Source organism: Pleurodeles waltl, chromosome 10, assembly GCF_031143425.1.
Source record: "Pleurodeles waltl isolate 20211129_DDA chromosome 10, aPleWal1.hap1.20221129, whole genome shotgun sequence".
Taxonomy (NCBI): Eukaryota; Metazoa; Chordata; class Amphibia; order Caudata; family Salamandridae; genus Pleurodeles; species Pleurodeles waltl.
The window spans coordinates 178,485,424-178,505,235 of NC_090449.1; the positions used below are offsets into that span (position 1 = coordinate 178,485,424).

The 19,812-nt window shown below is 42.2% G+C and overlaps 1 protein-coding gene across 2 annotated transcripts in view; it reads left to right on the forward strand.

Moving 5' to 3' along the window:
* The window catches only part of TECPR1 (tectonin beta-propeller repeat containing 1), a 428,339-nt gene that overhangs the window by 363,255 nt on the left and 45,272 nt on the right, over positions 1-19,812 (forward strand). For both annotated transcript variants that reach the window (XM_069210138.1, XM_069210137.1), the window contains exon 24: positions 14,839-14,958. In XM_069210138.1, the coding sequence (XP_069066239.1) occupies positions 14,839-14,958 (120 nt within the window). The remainder of the gene's footprint in view (positions 1-14,838; positions 14,959-19,812) is intronic.

Consider the following 19,812-nt stretch of genomic DNA (forward strand, 5'->3'; position numbering starts at 1 on the left):
CAGGCTACCCAGAGTGGCTTCAAGAGTCAGTTGGCTGACCTCCTGTTGAACTACAAGGACACAACAAGCTTCAGAGACCTCCCTTCAACTGTCCAACTGACCTGCTGCAACTAGACCTGCCTGATTCTGCAACTAGACCTGCCCGAGTCTTCCTGCTGGCCTCTGCTGGAGTGAGTCATGATCTCCAAGAGGTGCCCTTCAGGTCCTGGACTCTTGGCTTTCATCAGGGAGAGCTCATCCAATTATGAAAATCCTGAAATCCGGGCACCTTGTGAATGCGAACAAGACAGTTTGTGCTTAGACTCAGCCGCCTGCGACGACTGTCAACGTGAAGCTCTGAGGAACCCTGCTCTTCATTCTAACAAATGTCTTGGGTGACTGGTAACTAGAGCTGCACTTCACCCTACATAAATGAGGGCCTGTGATAACCAGCATTGCAAAACTACAGTAATAACTATATGTGAGGTTGTCCCAGCTTTTGCATACAGTGGTGACCATTCACTGCTCCCAACCTTCTGTTCACACTACAGTGATAATAGTCTCCGATGCTCGAACTACTCCTCTCGGCCTCCTCCAATGCCATCAGAACTCTTTGGCCCGGAGCTAGAAGGTAACTTTTCAGTGGGACTTACCTGGTCCCTCTGTCCGACCTGTGCTCCATTGCAGTCAGCCTGAATTTGTGACTTTTTCCCAGTCTAGTGCAACTAGGTGATTGTTAGTGGCACTTGGTGCTTTTAGGTGCTATTTACACTTAAAACTTTAAAATTCCATATTTCATGTGCTACCATTTGGATTTTTTTGTATGCATTTTTTTATTAAAATGTACTCTATTCTATATTGATTTGTTTTTTTCTTGTGGTGTGGTTTCACTTTATTATTGTTTGTGTGCCTCTAAGTTAGGCCTGGCTGCTTTCGTGCCAAGCTACCAGAGGGTGAAGCACATGTTAATTTAGTGACTTTTGTGGTTAACCTTGACAAGGTATTGTAGTTGTTGATTCAGTGTGGCTACCACCCCTCTTAACCAATAACCACATGTTCGGTGGCATGTGTAGCTGCAGATACACATGCTGTGCATAGTCCGCCGTCTGGTGTTGGGCTCGGAGTGTTACAAGTTCTTTTCGAGTCACGAGACCGAGGGACTCCTTCCACCTCGGTTCCATTGCGCATGGGCGTCGACTCCATTTTAGATTGTTTTCTTTCCGCCGTCGGGTTCGGACGTGTTCCTTTTCGCTCCGTGTTTCGGGTCGGAAAGTTAGTCAGAATCTCTGAAAAATTTGTCGGTATTGTTTTGTTCGGTATCGGGTTAGTTAGAACAAATCGACACCGAATCTTGAAGAGCTCCGGTAGCCCTTCGGGGTAATTTCGATCATCCGTCGGGGCCTAGTCGGCCCGACCGCGTGCAACATCGAGACTGATGGAACGGACCCCGTTCCGATTCTGTCCTAAATGCCATAATAAATATCCTTATAGGGATCAACATTTGGTCTGTAACTTGTGCCTGTCCCCCGAGCACAAGGAGGATACGTGCGAAGCCTGTCGCGCGTTTCGGTCGAGAAAGACGCTCAGAGACCGAAGAGCCAGGAGGCTGCAGATGGCGTCCACGCCGACAGGACAACAACGGTTCGAGGAGGAGGAAGAAGAAACTTTCTCCATCCACGAGTCGGATTCCGAAGAATTCGACGTCGAAGAACAACCAACCGTGAGTAAGACGTCGAAACAAAAATCACACGAAAAGACTGACAAAGCCCAGGGGACGCCACGGCCAACAGGCCATGGCTTAACCTGGAAAGTAGGTGACCGTCCATCGGCACCGAAAAAGGGCGAGCTGCTGTCGAAGTCATCCGACTCCGGTCGAGATACAGGCACGCAGCAATCTCGGGACCGAGAGAGTGACGCAGAAAAAATTCGGCACCAACACAGCGGCACCGAAGTTGGTCGGCACCAAGAGGGCACGACGCCGAAAAGAAAAAAGATCTTGTCGGAGCCGAAAAAATCCAGAGACACGGTTTCGGTGCCGAAACAACCGGCAACCGAACCGAAAGCTGGTTCCTACTCAGAGGAACAGGGACTGTCCTCTCAACTAAAAAAACACAGATTTGAGGAGGAATTACAAACAATTGAGCCAGATCACACGCAAAAGCGGATCTTTATTCAAAAGGATACAGGGAAGATTAGCGCTCTTCCCCCAATCAAAAGGAAAAGGAAACTTGACTTCCAGCAAGGAGACAAGCAACCACAAGCAAAGGTGGTAAAGAAGGTAACTCCACCACCCTCTCCACCACCATCAACTCATGCATCACCGGCACAAACTCCACCATTAACACACTCACCAGCTCATACCACAATGAGCCAGGATGATCAGGATGCATGGGACCTCTACGACGCTCCAGTATCGGACAATAGCCCGGAGTCGTACCCAACTAAACCGTCACCACCTGAGGACAGTACATCATATGCACAGGTGGTAGCTAGGGCAGCCGAATTCCATAATGTCTCGCTACATTCGGAGCCTATTGAGGATGACTTCCTCTTTAACACCCTGTCCTCCACCCATAGCCATTATCAAAGCCTTCCCATGCTTCCAGGAATGCTAAGGCACTCGAAACAAATATTTCAAGAGCCAGTTAAAAGCAGAGCCATAACTCCAAGGGTGGAGAAAAAATACAAGGCTCCGCCCACAGACCCTGTTTTTATTACATCACAACTGACACCAGACTCAGTAGTTGTGGGGGCAGCTCGTAAAAGAGCCAACTCGCATACATCAGGCGACCCACCACCTCCGGACAAGGAGAGCCGCAAATTTGATGCAGCGGGAAAAAGGGTTGCAGCACAAGCGGCAAATCAGTGGCGCATCGCCAACTCGCAAGCACTCCTGGCGAGATACGACAGGGCTCATTGGGATGAGATGCAACATCTCATCGAACACCTCCCCAAAGAGTTCCAAAAACGAGCGCAACAGGTGGTGGAAGAGGGACAAAGTATCTCGAACAATCAGATACGGTCTTCCATGGATGCAGCGGATACAGCTGCAAGGACAATAAATACTGCAGTCACGATAAGGAGGCACGCATGGCTGCGCACATCTGGGTTCAAACCCGAAATACAACAGGCTGTGCTCAATATGCCGTTTAATGAACAGCAATTGTTTGGTCCGGAGGTCGACACTGCAATTGAAAAATTAAAAAAGGACACCGATACAGCCAAAGCGATGGGCGCACTCTACTCCCCGCAGGGCAGAGGCACATTTGGCACATTTCGTGAAACAACTTTTAGGGGAGGGTTTCGAGGTCAACCCACAGAAACCAGCACCTCACAAACAAGACCACCTACCTACCAGGGACAATATCAAAGGGGAGGTTTTCGGGGACAATACAGAGGGGGCCAAATCCCAAGAAACCGGGGAAAATTTCAAGGTCCCAAAACCCCTCAAAATAAACAGTGACTCACAAGTCACACAACCCCTTCACACAACACCAGTGGGGGGAAGACTAAGCCAGTTCTACAAATCTTGGGAGGAAATAACAACAGACACTTGGGTCTTAGCAATTATCCAACATGGTTATTGCATAGAATTTCTCCAACTCCCTCCAAACGTCCCACCGAAAACACACAATATGTCAAAACAGCATATAGACCTTCTAGGACTAGAAGTTCAAGCATTACTGGAAAAGGACGCAATAGTACTAGTACCACGTCAACAAAAGAACACAGGAGTTTACTCACTGTACTTTCTAATACCAAAAAAAGACAAAACTCTAAGACCAATACTAGATCTCAGAACACTAAACACCTAAATCAAATCAGACCACTTTCACATGGTTACATTACAAGACGTAATCCCACTGCTCAAACAGCAAGACTACATGACAACATTAGATCTAAAAGATGCGTATTTCCATATACCGATACATCCTTCGCACAGGAAATACCTAAGGTTCGTATTCAAAGGAATACATTACCAATTCAAAGTGTTGCCATTCGGAATAACAACTGCGCCAAGAGTCTTTACAAAATGCCTAGCAGTAGTAGCTGCACATATCAGAAGGCAGCAAATACACGTGTTCCCTTACTTAGACGATTGGTTAATCAAGACCAACACGCTAACAAAGTGTTCACATCACACAAATTATGTTATACAAATCCTTCACAAGCTGGGTTTCTCCATCAACTATGCAAAGTCACACCTTTTGCCGTGTCAAACACAGCAATACTTAGGAGCGACAATCAACACAACAAAAGGGATAGCCACTCCAAGTCCACAAAGGGTTCAAACATTTCACAAGCTAATACAGGCCATGTATCCAAGACAAAAGATACAAGCAAAAATAGTATTAAAACTCCTAGGCATGATGTCTTCATGCATAGCCATTGTCCCATACGCAAGGTTGCACATGCGGCCCTTACAACAGTGCCTAGCATCACAATGGTCACAGGGTCAACTTCTAGATCTGGTGTTGATAGACCGCCAAACATACATCTCGCTTCTATGGTGGAACAGTACAAATATAAACAAAGGTCGGCCTTTCCAAGACCCAGTGCCAACATACGTTATAACAACGGATGCTTCCATGACAGGGTGGGGAGCACACCTCAATCAACACAGCATCCAAGGACAATGGGACATACATCAAAGAAAGTTTCACATAAATCACTTAGAACTGTTAGCAGTATTTCTAGCGTTGAAAGCATTCCAACCCATCATAACCCACAAATACATTCTTGTCAAAACAGACAACATGACGACAATGTATTATTTAAACAAACAGGGGGGGGACACACTCGACACAGTTGTGCCTCCTAACACAAAAAATATGGCATTGGGCAATTCACAACCATATTTGCCTAATAGCACAATTTATTCCAGGGATCCAGAACCAACTAACAGACAATCCCTCTCGGGATCACCAACAAATCCACGAATGGGAAATTCACCCCAAAATACTGAACACTTACTTTCAAATTTGGGGAACACCTCAAATAGATCTATTTGCAACAAAAGAAAACGCAAAATGCCAAAACTTCGCATCCAGGTACCCACACAGGTACTCCCAAGGCAATGCTCTATGGATGAATTGGTCAGGGATATTTGCGTACGCTTTTCCCCCTCTCCCTCTCCTTCCATATCTAGTAAACAAATTGAGTCAAAACAAACTCAAACTCATACTAATAGCACCAACATGGGCAAGACAACCTTGGTATACGACACTACTAGACCTGTCAGTAGTACCTCATGTCAAACTACCCAACAGACCAGATCTGTTAACACAACACAAACAACAGATCAGGCATCCAAACCCAGCATCGCTGAATCTAGCAATTTGGCTCCTGAAATCCTAGAATTTGGACACTTAGACCTCACACAAGAATGTATGGAGGTCATAAAACAAGCTAGAAAACCTTCCACTAGACACTGCTATGCAAGTAAATGGAAAAGATTTGTTTATTACTGCCATAAAGATCAAATTCATCCATTGCATGCGTCTCCAAAAGATGTAGTAGGATATTTACTACATTTGCAAAAATCCAATCTAGCTTTCTCTTCCATAAAGATACATCTCGCCGCAATATCTGCTTACCTGCAGATTACTCATTCAACTTCCCTGTTTAGAATACCTGTCATTAAAGCGTTTATGGAAGGCCTAAAAAGAATTATACCACCAAGGACACCACCTGTTCCTTCATGGAACCTCAACATTGTCTTAACAAGGCTCATGGGTCCACCTTTCGAACCCATGCATTCTTGTGAAATGCAATACTTAACGTGGAAAGTTGCATTTCTCATTGCCATCACATCTTTAAGAAGAGTAAGTGAAATACAGGCGTTTACCATACAAGAACCATTTATTCAAATACACAAGAATAAAGTAGTTCTAAGAACAAATCCAAAATTCTTACCAAAGGTTATCTCACCGTTCCACTTAAATCAAACAGTAGAATTACCAGTGTTCTTCCCACAGCCAGATTCAATAGCTGAAAGAGCACTACATACATTAGACATCAAAAGAGCACTAATGTACTACATTGACAGAACAAAAGTAATTAGAAAGACAAAACAACTATTTATTGCCTTTCAAAAACCTCATACAGGAAATCCAATTTCAAAACAAGGTATTGCCAGATGGATAGTTAGGTGCATCCACACCTGCTATCTTAAAGCAAAGAGACAGCTGCCTATTACACCAAAGGCACACTCAACCAGAAAGAAAGGTGCTACTATGGCCTTTCTAGGAAATATTCCAATGAACGAAATATGTAAGGCAGCAACATGGTCTACGCCTCATACATTTACTAAACACTACTGTGTAGATGTGTTATCTGCACAACAAGCCACAGTAGGGCAAGCCGTACTAAGAACTTTATTTCAAACTACTTCCACTCCTACAGGCTGAACCACCGCTTTTGGGGAGATAACTGCTTACTAGTCTATGCACAGCATGTGTATCTGCAGCTACACATGCCACCGAACGGAAAATGTCACTTACCCAGTGTACATCTGTTCGTGGCATTAGTCGCTGCAGATTCACATGCGCCCACCCGCCTCCCCGGGAGCCTGTAGCCGTTTGGAAGTATATCTTCAACATTTGTACATTTGTAAATATATTACTTTAACCTTCATTTGGTACATACGTATTCATTCCATTGCATGGGCACTATTACTAGCATACACAACTCCTACCTCACCCTCTGCGGGGAAAACAATCTAAAATGGAGTCGACGCCCATTCGCAATGGAACCGAGGTGGGAGGAGTCCCTCGGTCTCGTGACTCGAAAAGACTTCTTCGAAGAAAAACAACTTGTAACACTCCGAGCCCAACACCAGACGGCGGACTATGCACAGCATGTGAATCTGCAGCGACTAATGCCACGAACAGATGTACACTGGGTAAGTGACATTTTCCTTCTTACACATACAGATTCTAGCCTTGGGTTAGGTGTAATTTGTTGTTACATTTTGGTGAGCATAACAACATTCAGCGTGTTCTATACACCTCTAGTTTCAACATCACTAAAGCATGGTTTTTCTGGTAATCACTTATAGCATCTTCTCTTTTCAGCTCTATAGGTTAACAAATTGTGATACCTTGCGTCGTCTGTCTTTATTGTGACTGCTCTTACAGCTTCAGGCTTACGTTTGCTATGAAGCAGGAGTTGGCAGAACGAATCCACCTTTATTTACGCGCTCAGATAATTTTCTCCTGCATAGCACAAAGGCAGCAAAGAGTAGCAACTGCCAACATTGTTCTGGTGCAGAACAAAATGTGAATAAGGATGTTCTGTTATTCTTCTGTGACAGTGATGACAATGAAGTCATAATTAATTTCATTTTCCAAGCCTGTTGTTTTAGGAAGGGTTCCATATCATTTGGCTCGATAATGGTTTCTGTATAAAGAACAGGAAATTTGAAATGCTTGATTTTTTGTACCATTTCATTTCACTCAATTTGTAAAAACGTTGAAACCATTGTACTTCGTTATGTAGTTTTATTTAGAGTAAAGTATGTGAGATGTGCACCACATTTAGTCAAATCTTGACATGATATGTACACCTTTATGCTCATTGGTAGTTCACACATTTATTGTTCCAGTCATCAGATTATAGAATTGGTAGAATATGTCACAGTACCAGCATTCCACGTTTAGAAGGCAAGTGTGTAAAATAATAAGCTACAGAACATTCTACATAGGCAATGCATGTCAAGCATTTAGTGTACATTATATTGCAGTCGCAAAAAACTGTTTTTGATGGATGCATCTACCTGTATGTTCCTGACCTTGCTAATACTCCTAGATGCCAAACTGGATCCAGGAAACATTCCAATAGAGCTTTTGTGCTGATAGGTGGTGCCATTGGCCACCATCGCAGCTCTGTACTGTCCCTGTCATGACAAAATGGAGCCTCATGTTAATATTGGGACCATCTTTAGACTTTACACAGTGTTGCACATGTTGGAAGCAGAGGAAGCACAAAAACAATAGCTGAGATTCCCCGACTTACAGACCCTACCATTTGTGGGGAAGATCACATAGTCTACATCCATGAGATCCATCCCCACCATATCTTCATGTGTAGCTCCACCAACAGTATCAGAAATTTCACAGTTACTCCAGGGGTCTTGCCTTCTATCAAAACCAACTGTCTTAGCCTTATAAGCTTACCTTACAGGGGTTTCAAGCTTTCAGAGGCAGCATGGAATGGGGTATATAAGAGCAGCTTCCTACTCCTCTCCATGCACAACAGAAAAGCCTTTTTAGTTCTCTCTTGGATGAACAAGAACGCCCTGTGAGGGGTTTGAGTCATTATTTCCTGAACCTCTGATGTCAGACACTCCAAACCAATGGGCTCTCGTAAAATTCTCAAGTTGGCTATGTCCTACCCTTTATGAGTGCCGTTCCTCATATTCCCATGGTGATCAGAATGGTTTTAGAAATACATGCTCAAATCCTTTCCAGGGAGGTGCTGACATTGATAGCCAAGGGCACATGTGCAACAGACAGAGCAAGGCTTTGGATTTTACTCCCGTTAATTTCTGATGCCTTAAAAAGACGGAGACTTGAGGCTGAGTCTGGACCTCAGAGAATTTAACACTTTCCTCAGTATTTTGGTCAGACTCCACTGTAGCTATCTGGAGATTGTTGGAAATGGCCTTTCTGTAGGGTCTCACCCAAAACCTTTTCCCTTCCTCCTACTCTTTTTCTGATCTAATTTTTACCGGCGTTAGGACTCTGTACACTTTACCACTGCTTATCAGTGCTAAAGTGCATATGCTTTCTCATTAAAACATGGTGACATTGGCTCATACCCAATTGGCTTATTTGATTTTCTTGTAAGTCCCTAGTCAAGTGCACTACATGTGCCCAGGGCCTGTAAATTAAATGCTACTAGTGGGCTGTAGCACTGGTTGTGCCACCCACCTATGTAGCCCCTTAACCATGTCTCAGGCCTGCCACTGCAGAGCATGTTTGTGCAGTTTCACTGCAACTTCGACTTGGCATTTAAAAGTTACCGCTAAGGTAGGCCCTTTGTAGCCCTTAGGGCAGGGTGCTATGTAGGTAAAAGGCGGGACATGAACATGTGTGTTCTATATGTCCCGGTAGTGTAAAACTCCTAAATTCATTTTATACTGCTGTGAGGCATGCTTATTTCATAGGATAGCATTAGGGCTACCCGCATACACTGTTTGAGTGGTAGATTCTGATCTGAAAGGAGTAGCCAGGTCATATTTAGTATGGCCAGAAGGGTAATAGAAAATCCTGCTTATTGGTGAAGTTGGATTTAATCTTGCTATTCTAGAAATGTCACTTTTAGAAAGTGAGCATTTCTCTACACTTAAGTCCTTCTGTGCCTTCCAATCCACGTCTGGCTAGGTTAGTTGACAGCTCCCTTGTGCATTCCACTAAGGCAAACCCCAAACACAATATACTCAGTCACACTTGCACACATCTGCATACTGAATGGGTCTTCCTGGGCTGGGAGGGTGGAGGGCCTGACACTTGCATGTCAAAGGACAGTAGTCTGCCCTCACACAATGGACTGCCACCACCCCCTACTGGGACCCTGGTAGACAGGATGGAACTGAAAGGGGACCTTGTGCACTTCTAAGCCACTCTTGGAAGTCTCCCCCACTTGAAAGGCACATTTGGGTATTTAAACAGGGCCTCTGACCCTGTCAAATCAGACACCTATTGACAAGATACCTCTAGTGAAGAATCCCTGAACCAGAACCTGCAACCTGCCAAGAAGAACTGCCAGGCTTCCCAAATGACTCACCTGACTGCTTTTCTGCAAAGGACTGGTGCCCTGCTGCCTTGCTGCCATCTGTCTCTGCTGAGAAGTGCTCTCCAAGGGCTTGGATAGAGTTTGCCTCCTGTTCCTTGAAGCTTTAGGACCAAAAAGACTTAATCTCTGCAGTAACAACGCACAGTTAGCATTGTGGTGAGAAAATCACCGCACGATGAACCGGAATGATGCAGCCCACCTCCCCGAGAGGAGATCGACGCAGTGACAGCTTTGCAACAGGAACTTTGATGCATAGCCCGCTGGATCGACGCAAAGCCGAACTGGGATGACGCAGCCCGACTTCCTGCGAGAAGAATCGATGCAGCGCCTGCCGTGCAACAGAAATTTCCATGCAACGCCTACCGGATTGACGCAGCCCCTATGACTTTGTCCTGGATACCCAGGATTTCTCTGCATCCTCCCTACGGCATCCAAAACCCGCCAACCTGAAGAGGATCCCAGTCTACACGCCAGAAATCGACACAAAGCCTGCCCTGCGTGAAAACTCAACAACGCATCATCTGTGTGCGCCGGAAAAATCGCGCACAGCTCACCGCTTTCCACGCATCTCCTCCTCCTGCGGCCCCTTGCGGAAAATGTGAACACAAAGCAGGTATTTTGTGCTTGCAAGAGACATTTGTTGCTTTTTAAAGACTAAAGACTCCTTTTATCATTTTCTACAGTGATAATTCAAAGTGTACTTATCAAATCTTAAGCGTTTTGACCTGCATTTAACCAGATAAATAGTATATATTTTTCGAAACACTGTGTGGTGTATTTTTGTGGTGTTATACTGTGTTATTGCATGATTTATTGCACAAATACTTTACACATTGCCTCCCAAGTTAAGCCTGACTCCTCAGTGCCAAGCTACCAGAGGGTGGGCACAGGATAATTTGGATTGTGTGTTGCTTACCCTGACTAGAGTGAGGGTCCTTGCTTGGACAGGGGGTAAACTGACTGCCAACCAAAGACCCAATTTCTATCAGCAATCAATATAAAAGTTAATGAGAAGTAGTTTAGATGGATATACCCCTGTGACAGTTTGAGTGCTCCTTTTCACTTACTTACCAGGTTTGGTGTCTTTAGCAAGAATCTGCCTGCATCCACAAACCCGGATGTGGTTTGCAGTAGAGCTGTCAACATTTTTGAGGAGGATGATGCTGGTGTGCATAACGGAGTACTGAGTCTCGGCACAGCATGTGATGTCATGACATATGAGAACGTCCAAAAGCATCTAATATTTAACCTCAGGTACACAGAAAAGTGTGTTTAGTTTGAAAAACAACCAATTGGTCTATTTGGGTGCCATCTTTAAGCTGTTGGGGGACATACGAGAATATATATTGGCATGTGCATAATGCTGTGTTCAAGTCTCAAATGCAAATAGAGTGCAATATTTTTGAAATCTCAGGGGTCATGTGAGAATATGTATCAGCATGTGTTTAATGCAGTCTTCTATTCTCAGATTCCATTAGGGTGCAATATTTTTGAGCACTAAATGAAAAGTTCACTTGGTATCATACATAAAAATCACTGCACGTTGATGGCACTTTGGCATTGGAGCAAAATATGTTTGTATGTACATGATTTTACTGGAATATATTCCGAATTGGATATATATTCAGAAAAGAGAAGTTTAATCTATTGGTTATTTAGATGTCAGTGAATTTTTATTTTCTAGATAGCAAGGACTCACAAATTACATTTAGATAATTTGTATGTCAGTGAGTTCTCATTTTACAGGTAGCAAGGTCCAAGGCATAACATCATTCAAGCATCTATTGTGTGTTTTTCATTTAAAAATTCATCTTTGCTCCTTAGTGAACAAGTGTTCCTGGGTATCTATGCGTTCATTAACTTTTTCCAGGACAACCCGAGTTATATCTTTTAGGATGGGATTGTGTTCTAGGAAGAAGTTGGTTATCTTGGTAGTTGATCATTTACAGGGGATTGTGCTTATGTGTTCATTAATTAGCATTCTGACAGGTCTCTTAGTCATATATATTGTAATTGACAAAGACATTTGAAGAAATATACACAGTATTTGCATTGCAATTGGTGTGGTTTAAAATGCAAATTTTTTGTAAGTCCTGTATCTATCTACTTTGTACAGAAAGGGGATAGATCTTACACTTGCCACAAGCATAAAGATCTATTACTGGTGATAAGACCCAGCTTGTGGTGATAGATTCAGTTATCGGATCCTTTTTCAAGCTGGTATGTACAAGATGGTCTCTTATGTTGCTTGAACATTTAAACGCCAAAAGAAATGGTTTTGGAATCATAAGATTTCCAGTATTCAGAATATGCAATTTCTTGTTCATCTTTTTTTGTCGTTTGCCAAATGAGTAAATGTGACACAGCCAAGTTTTTGTTGTTTATCTTTGGGCACGGATTCAAGGAGGGAGTCTCCTAATATTTTTTGCTCTTCTCTTCTCTTTCTGAAATAACCTTCTAAGGATCGTGCTTTGTCCTGAGTTTTCTTCACAGGTCTTCTCCTGTTCATATTCATTGGTCTAACTGCATTTCCTATGTTGTCTTAAGCATTGATCATATGGTATGTTCATGTAGCATGCCCTCGGATTGCATTTATGAATACTGCACTAAAGTGAAGATATCGAATTCTGTAACCGTACTCATACAGAAAAGACTCCCCTTTCTACTGCTACTGAGTGCAGGCATAATAGATGAATGACTGTAGTTGTCTGGCCCTCCCGAGTGACAGAGATCCCATCTGTCTCAGCACTACCAGACTTTCTTGTCACTGCTTCACTGAGAAGAAAAAGTGGTTTGTGAATGTTGAGAAATGATGTACCTAGACTCATATTCACAGGGAAAATGAAATTTGATGTTTCCTAGCCTACTTCCTCCCTTCTACACCTACTTAAAATGTATCTCCGTCATCCTGTACATTGGAAAAAATGCTTTTACAGCTGTTCTAGTCATAGTAAGTTTGTCTGGGGAACCAGATTAATAAATTAATAGGTACTATGGCCTTTTTTCCCAAAATCCATGCAAACAGCAACTCTGCTAAAAACTGTCAGATATGTTGCTGTTATCTAATAGAGACCTGAAAAAGGGAGAATTGTAATACTTAGGCCAGTTCACAAGAAACTGGACTGTATAATTTGCTATACTTGTTTATCCATGTGTGCTGTGTATTATTCTACAGCTAAGACAAATACGGTTCAGTAAAAAGTAAAACAAATCTTGGGTGGCTCTGCAGGAAGGACACATTTCCAAATGGACTCTTTAGAACAGGTTTCTCCGACTAGTATCTTGTGATCTACTGGCCGACCACCAGCTGCCTATAAGTAGCTTTTTTGTGTGTTTGCAGCCCAGCGTACTAAATTAGAAGGTCTTGCTTGGTTGATTTAACATATGTACACCAAAGCTTAAAAGTGTGTATTTGAGATGAAAGTGTGTGAATTTGCAGAACCTAGTAGCTGATGTTTGGATAAATATGGTAAATTTTTCAAAATATAGCTGCAGCTCATATTTGAGTGATGAATCCATGTGGAATTGTGGAGACTTATTACTAATATTCTTACCAAGGTGGCAGCTGAATTGCAGCTGTGGTTGGTATGTATTAACCACATAGAGGCATTTCATATTGACAAAGCTTTTTTTTACATTAATGCTTGCAGCTGTGCATGTTGAACATAGATGATCACTGTTAATCTTGCATTTAGTGGCAACTAATGTAGTCTTGTTGGCTGTGGTTATCATTATAACGCTAAAAATATTTGGAAGATTTTCACTGAACATAAATAGCCCTTACTACAGAAAAGGTTGGAGACGCCTGCTTTAGACACAGAGCATGTGTTACAGTTCATTGCTGACACAAATACCCAACATTGGGCGGTCTAAAGTGTTCCCAGAATGCATTGTTTAGTCTTCTATGAGTTTGTGTATATTTTATAAACTCATGCATAAAGCTATCTTTGAAAATAAATGAACCTATTTACAAAGTCTGCTTCTTAGACTTCACGTTGGGCAACTAAATTGTTGTATGTCATAGCATTAATCTCAAAACAAATTTTATATTGATGTATAAATGCTGTAGCCGAAATATAATCTTTCCATTCCTATAATGTACATAACCAAGAGCCTAATTTAAAATATGTGCTCGGGCCTTCCTGCGCAAGGACAACTAAGTAAATTGCTCTGTCTCCTTGGTTGATGTCCAAATGACCATAATTAGAAATGTCCATTTGGCGCTGGGCATTTCAACTACTGACAGTAACCATGATCATGACAGGGTGGTTACTGCCAGTGTATTTTAACTTTGCTGTACAGCTCAGTGAAACGTTATGTTTTTTTATTTTGGAAAACAAAACCCCATTGTGAGATTTTGCTTTCGTTTGAAAATAAAAAAAAAAACAATTCTCCCTCCCATGGTAAGACATTTTACATATTTCACTGCACCTTACCGCCAGGGTTTTCCTGGTAGTAATGGAAATTGAAAACTGACCTGTTTGCCCACTCATCTAAATTAACTAATTGTTCATAAATAATTGAAAATGTAAGAACCACATGAAATATAATTTAAAAAGCACATAACAAAATTATTTAATTACAAATATATTAGGAAACATTCAAATTACAACATTAAAAAGTATGTAAAATACTATTATATTTTAGAAAGGAATATTTGTAACATCATTTTTATCAAAATAAAAAGTGGTATACATTTCATGAATATATGTACCACAATATGTTTGAAGTAATTATAGGTTCATCACAATAATAAGGACCATACCAACTAAATTGATAACTGAATTACACATGCTACAGACAATCTAAAATAAAAACATTCATAAAAACACACTGTGCTATTTAAAGTTGTTATTGTGAGAACATTGACATGTATTAAAGCTTGGGTTGATAGAAGCATGTTTAATTCTGAAAAAAACCCACAAAGAATAACATACCAAAGGTAGAAACGTAACAATAATAATATGTATATTCTATTTTGATGTTGTCATTCTTTACTCATTGGCATCAATATCCTTTACTGTTTCATAAACATGTATAATATATATTTTTTTCCTATAGATTTGGGTAATTGCAGACAAAGTTCAAGGTAGCCAGGGTCTCAGCTGTGGAACAGTTTGCCATCGGACAGGGGTACAGCCACTGCAACCTAAGGGACAGTCGTGGGACTATGGAATTGGGGTGAGCGGTCCTATTTTCAACTATTTTCTTTCCTTCCAAGAAACAAACATTTAGTGCAACAGAGAAAAGCAATTAAAACAAGGTTTAACAGAAGACACATTTGACATTGCAAATACTGAAAATTGACATTTCTTTACATTCATTTTTGTAAGACTAATAAACAGGAAGCAGTGGACTAATGTAAAGGGGAGAATCCTGATTATGTAAGTTATCATTCAAGACATAGCTTTCAGTATGAGTTACATTTATTAGCTGTCATTTAAAGATTTAAAGAAGCCATAACGAAGATTAATAAAACTATACTTCCAAAACATTACTGTGGATGAGATTATAACTAAAGGTAAGCCCAATCAGACACTCAATGAAATGACCAAAAATTAGAGGCACAATAAAAACTAAGGGCTGTTCACAACACTTTTTTTTCCTAACAGAAGTGTGAATTGAAAGTTATAACGTTTACATGTGTACATTTCAGAGAATTTACAAACTTTAAATATGAACCAATTATGGGGTGGATGCATGAAAGGTTGTGTGTTTGGGTAAGTCTGGATGCAGGGTGCTAACTTTTGTGTGCTCATTCCATGGAATTTTCTCCAATCGACAATGCAAAACTAAAGCATTCTTAGTTTTAAATATGTTTATTAGGGAAGCCAACCTAAATATCAGCAGAACTCTGAATACAATGTCTGCAAAGGCAAAATAAATCTTCCTCATAAAAGCTCGATTTAAAGCATAACACATGAAAATTATTGAACATTGAATAATCTCTCAATCAAAACTCTTAACACCCAGAGACCCATCATTACTGTAAACTGAATCATGATTGGAGACTGTTAATTAGTAGAATTCCAGCCACAGCCCATTCAACATTCTCTCCCTCTGAGTAAAAAAAAAGAAAATTGGCGGTCTTGTAATTTTAGAATACAAACATCCCTTAGCCCACAGCTTAGAGTTAAATCTGACTTGGAACCACGAGGTGGCATTTAACACTCAGAAATCTGCAGTTCTTGTCTCCCTATAGGAATGACTTTGCTCAAACTGTGAAAAACATGCATGCTGGGGTTTATCGTCTGATATGTCCCTCTTCCTCTATGTTGTCCTAGCCACCACTCACATTTCTCGGTACCACACAGCTTTTCTGTTAGCATACTGACTCCTTGCCAGAAGGCTTGTTTGTGGGAATTCAAGTGAGCCTCTTTAAACTCTTTGGAGTATCCAACTACCTCTCCCACACCACTTTCAAAAGATGATGCTGTTCTTCAGCCTGCAGACTTTATTAGGGCTATTGATGGGTATATGTAAGAAAGTGGGTTATTGGATCAGGGTAGGTACCCACCTCAAGTAATAATCACAATCCTTGTCAGTGTGAATCCTCAAAGTCACTAAATTAACCTAAGCTCTCAACCCTCTGATAGCTATGGCACAGAGCAGAGAGGCTTGCCTTAGAGGCATTGTGTTACATATTTATGCAGTACAAAATCAGTAGTCCGAATTGAAAACAATACAAATCCCCCAAAGAATTAGAAACAAAGAGTCAATTGTAATATATAGAATGACACAAAATGAAAAAAATCCAATAAGGGGCAACACCAATATGAATTTTTAAAGTTTAGGTAGGAATAGCTCCAAGAAGCACAAAGTGTCAGTGATAGTCAGTGGTCACAGGCGACCAGGACTTAGGTGCAATTTGATGGCAACCGTGATGACGCGTTAGTCATATATACTAACCAGGTTTGTCCTGGTCTAAAGATTTTTCCTTCTAACTTTATTCTTTATGTGAGAAAACAGGGCTGATTGCAGAGGCCCCATAACTTTTTGCCCCCATTTTCCTCTTTTTGCTGGTGTTTTCCTGACTTTGATGGTGCCCTGGGTACTGCTAACCAGTCCCAGGGCCTGTGCTCTGTGTAAAATGGATATGCAAATTAGGCTAATTATAATTGGCTAAGTTAACCTACCTATAAGTCCCTAGTATATGGTAGGGCATGTAGGTTTAGGGACCACAGCATAGGTGGTGCACACCTAGGTGCACTGCTGAGGTGCCCAGTGTCATTTTAAAAGCAAGCCTGCCTTGCTGGCTGCTTTTAAATTAAAGTTATATGCAAATTCGACTTTGGAATTAAAGGTACTTCCAAAGTCTTAAACTACCTTATTGTTACATATAAGTCACCCCTAAGGTGTGCCCTATGTGCCCCTAGGGCTGGGTGCCATGTAACTATAAGCAGGGACTTTATAAAAATAGATTTATAAGCCCTGGTGAGGTAAAAACAGCCAAATTCGTTTTTCCCTCATTTAAGTAAATGGCCTTCATAGGCTAGAATGGGCAGACTTTATTTTAAATTTTAAAGTCTCCTTAAATGTTACATACCAAGAATTTGGTATCAAATTAATTGTTGTAATAAATCCCACAACTTCCAGTTGTTGGATTTAATATAACTTGTTCAGGTAAAAAGTTTAGACTTTACCTAAAAAGTTGCCAATTTCAGCTCTGCATTGTTTTTGCTGCTGTGCTCTGATTGGCCAGCCTGCAGCAGCTTCTGCCAGGCTGCCTTGATTAGGTGTGAAGTGGCCTGGCTTCACACAAAGGAATGTGCTTGGGGGAGAGAATCTCCCCTCAGCAGATGGTGAGGCAGGAAGGGTGAGGGCTGCCAAACTGGTCTTCAAAGGCAGAGAAGGACATTTGGAGCACCCAGCAACACCCCCACATCCTGCAACCCCAGACAATTAGGTGCCCCCTTGATTAGATTAGGAGAGGGGTGTGTTTATGATTTTTAGCCACACCAGTGGGTGGGCTCAGCCAGATGTAACCTCCAAAAATCAGATTCATCCATGTTGGATTTTTAGAGACTGTTGCCTTCTGGGATGGATTTTTGCAACACTTCCCAGGAAGTGGTCATCACAGGGGGACGACCCTGTCCCTGATTGGAGAACCAGGGCCCCCCTGCTTTTCACCCAGGAGCAAGGATAAAACTGGCAGACCTGCACCCACACCTCAGATCCCCTCCAGAATTCAACAAGAAAGGAACTAAAGAAGAAGAAGGACTGCCCTGCTGGACCCCTGGCCTGCACCTGGACCCTGCACTCAGAAGGACTGCACCATCTGCACACTTGGGCTTCACCACAAGAAGGACTTTGCCTGGCTTCAACTGGTTCAAGGAGGGACTCCCTGTTTGCTACAGGTGAAAAATTGCTAAACCAGAGTCCCCTGCACCAACTCCTGAAGAAAGCGACCAGCTGACCACTGTCCAGTGGCCAAAAAGGAGTTTGCGCCAGGTGCATTCTGGGAGTTGAAGTCTGCACCCCCCAAGGACCATCACAGAACTTCTGGACCCTTGGGGTGATCTGTGGACCCCAAAAGAACCTTAAAAGAACATCTGGGTGAAGCCCCAAAAGTTTGGAAAAGATTTGAGAATTTTTGAAAAAAAGTTCCAGAGAGGGACCGACCCGCCGCGGAAATTATAGCCGGCTTGCCTCAACCGCGACCCGGCCTGACTTCGTGGTTCGTCCCGGTAAAGAAAAACATCCAAAAAAGAGACTAAGTCCGAACGTAAAAAGTTGACCGGGACCTCCCAGCCATCGTATCCGAGAAGGGCTCCATGGACGTCGGATCAAGATCCAGGTTTACCCCGGTCGAAGGATTTTCATCTCGAAAAAACGACTAAGTCCGAAGGTAAAAGTCTCCACCGAGGAAACCCACATCGCGTATCCGGACAAGGGCTCCAGGAGGTCGGATTCAACTGGCAGGTTCGTCCCGGTGAAGAAAAACTTCAAAATAAAGACTAAGTCAGAAGGTAACTTTTTAACCGAGGCCTCCCGCGACCTGTAGCCGAGCAGGGCTCCATCGCGGTCGGCCTGAAAGTTTGACTTTGCCCCGGTCGAGGTGCAACCAGATGACCCGATTGGCGCTTTTTGTTTCTAAGCGCTAGAAAAGTAATAATTCTTTAAAAATTCATATCTCCGGTTCCCCTGAACCGATTTTAATCGTTTTTGTGTCATTTTAAAGATAAAAATATAAACTATTGTTATAAATTGGTTTTGGATTTTTAAACTGTTTCCTGTGTTTTATTTAATTACTGTTTTGTGATATTTGAATGCTTTACACTTTGTCTCCTAAGTTAAGCCTTGACGCTCGTTGCCAAGCTACCAAGGGTTGAGCTGGGATTAATTTACTGAGACCTAACTGTACCTATGTGGAGGTTAGTGGCTTGTTGCTAGGTGTAGGTACCTACCTGCCCTACCAATAACCCATTTTCCAACATAATTGGAAGCAGCGACGGGATCCTGTACTTGTGTTCAATATCACGTTACAGTTTTAGGTCAAACAAATTTAAAATCCTTTAAATTGTCCTAGTGCAAAACATTTTTTAATTTTTAATTTGGATTAATTTCAATTATTGAATTTTTGTAATTTTTCTAAATTCTTGTTTCCAATTTTTGCAAAAAGTTTTTGTTGACACAAAACTAGGGAACCATGGAGCTTGATCTGGCTAGCCTACCCACACTGACAGTAGTCCAGCTTAGGGGGTTGTGTATTGAAAGAGGGTTGCCTGCAACCACTGATCTCAGGAAGCAAATCCTGATCACATCCCTGACAGCATGGGCTGAGGCCCAAGAGGTAGAGTCAGAAGAAGCTCCAGAGGAGGGAGAAAGAAGGGAGGATGCAAGCTCTAACCACTCAGGGGAGGGAAGGCATCTGACCCTAAGTGAGGACGAGGAAGAACGGTCCTCAGTAAATACAGTCACTAGGGGCAGATCCAAAGCTAGTGGTGGGAAGGGGGTCCTTTCAGGAGGAGAGAACCCATCCATCAGAGAAAGAGAGCTGGAGGCCCAGCTAGCATACATAGCTTTGGAAGCAGA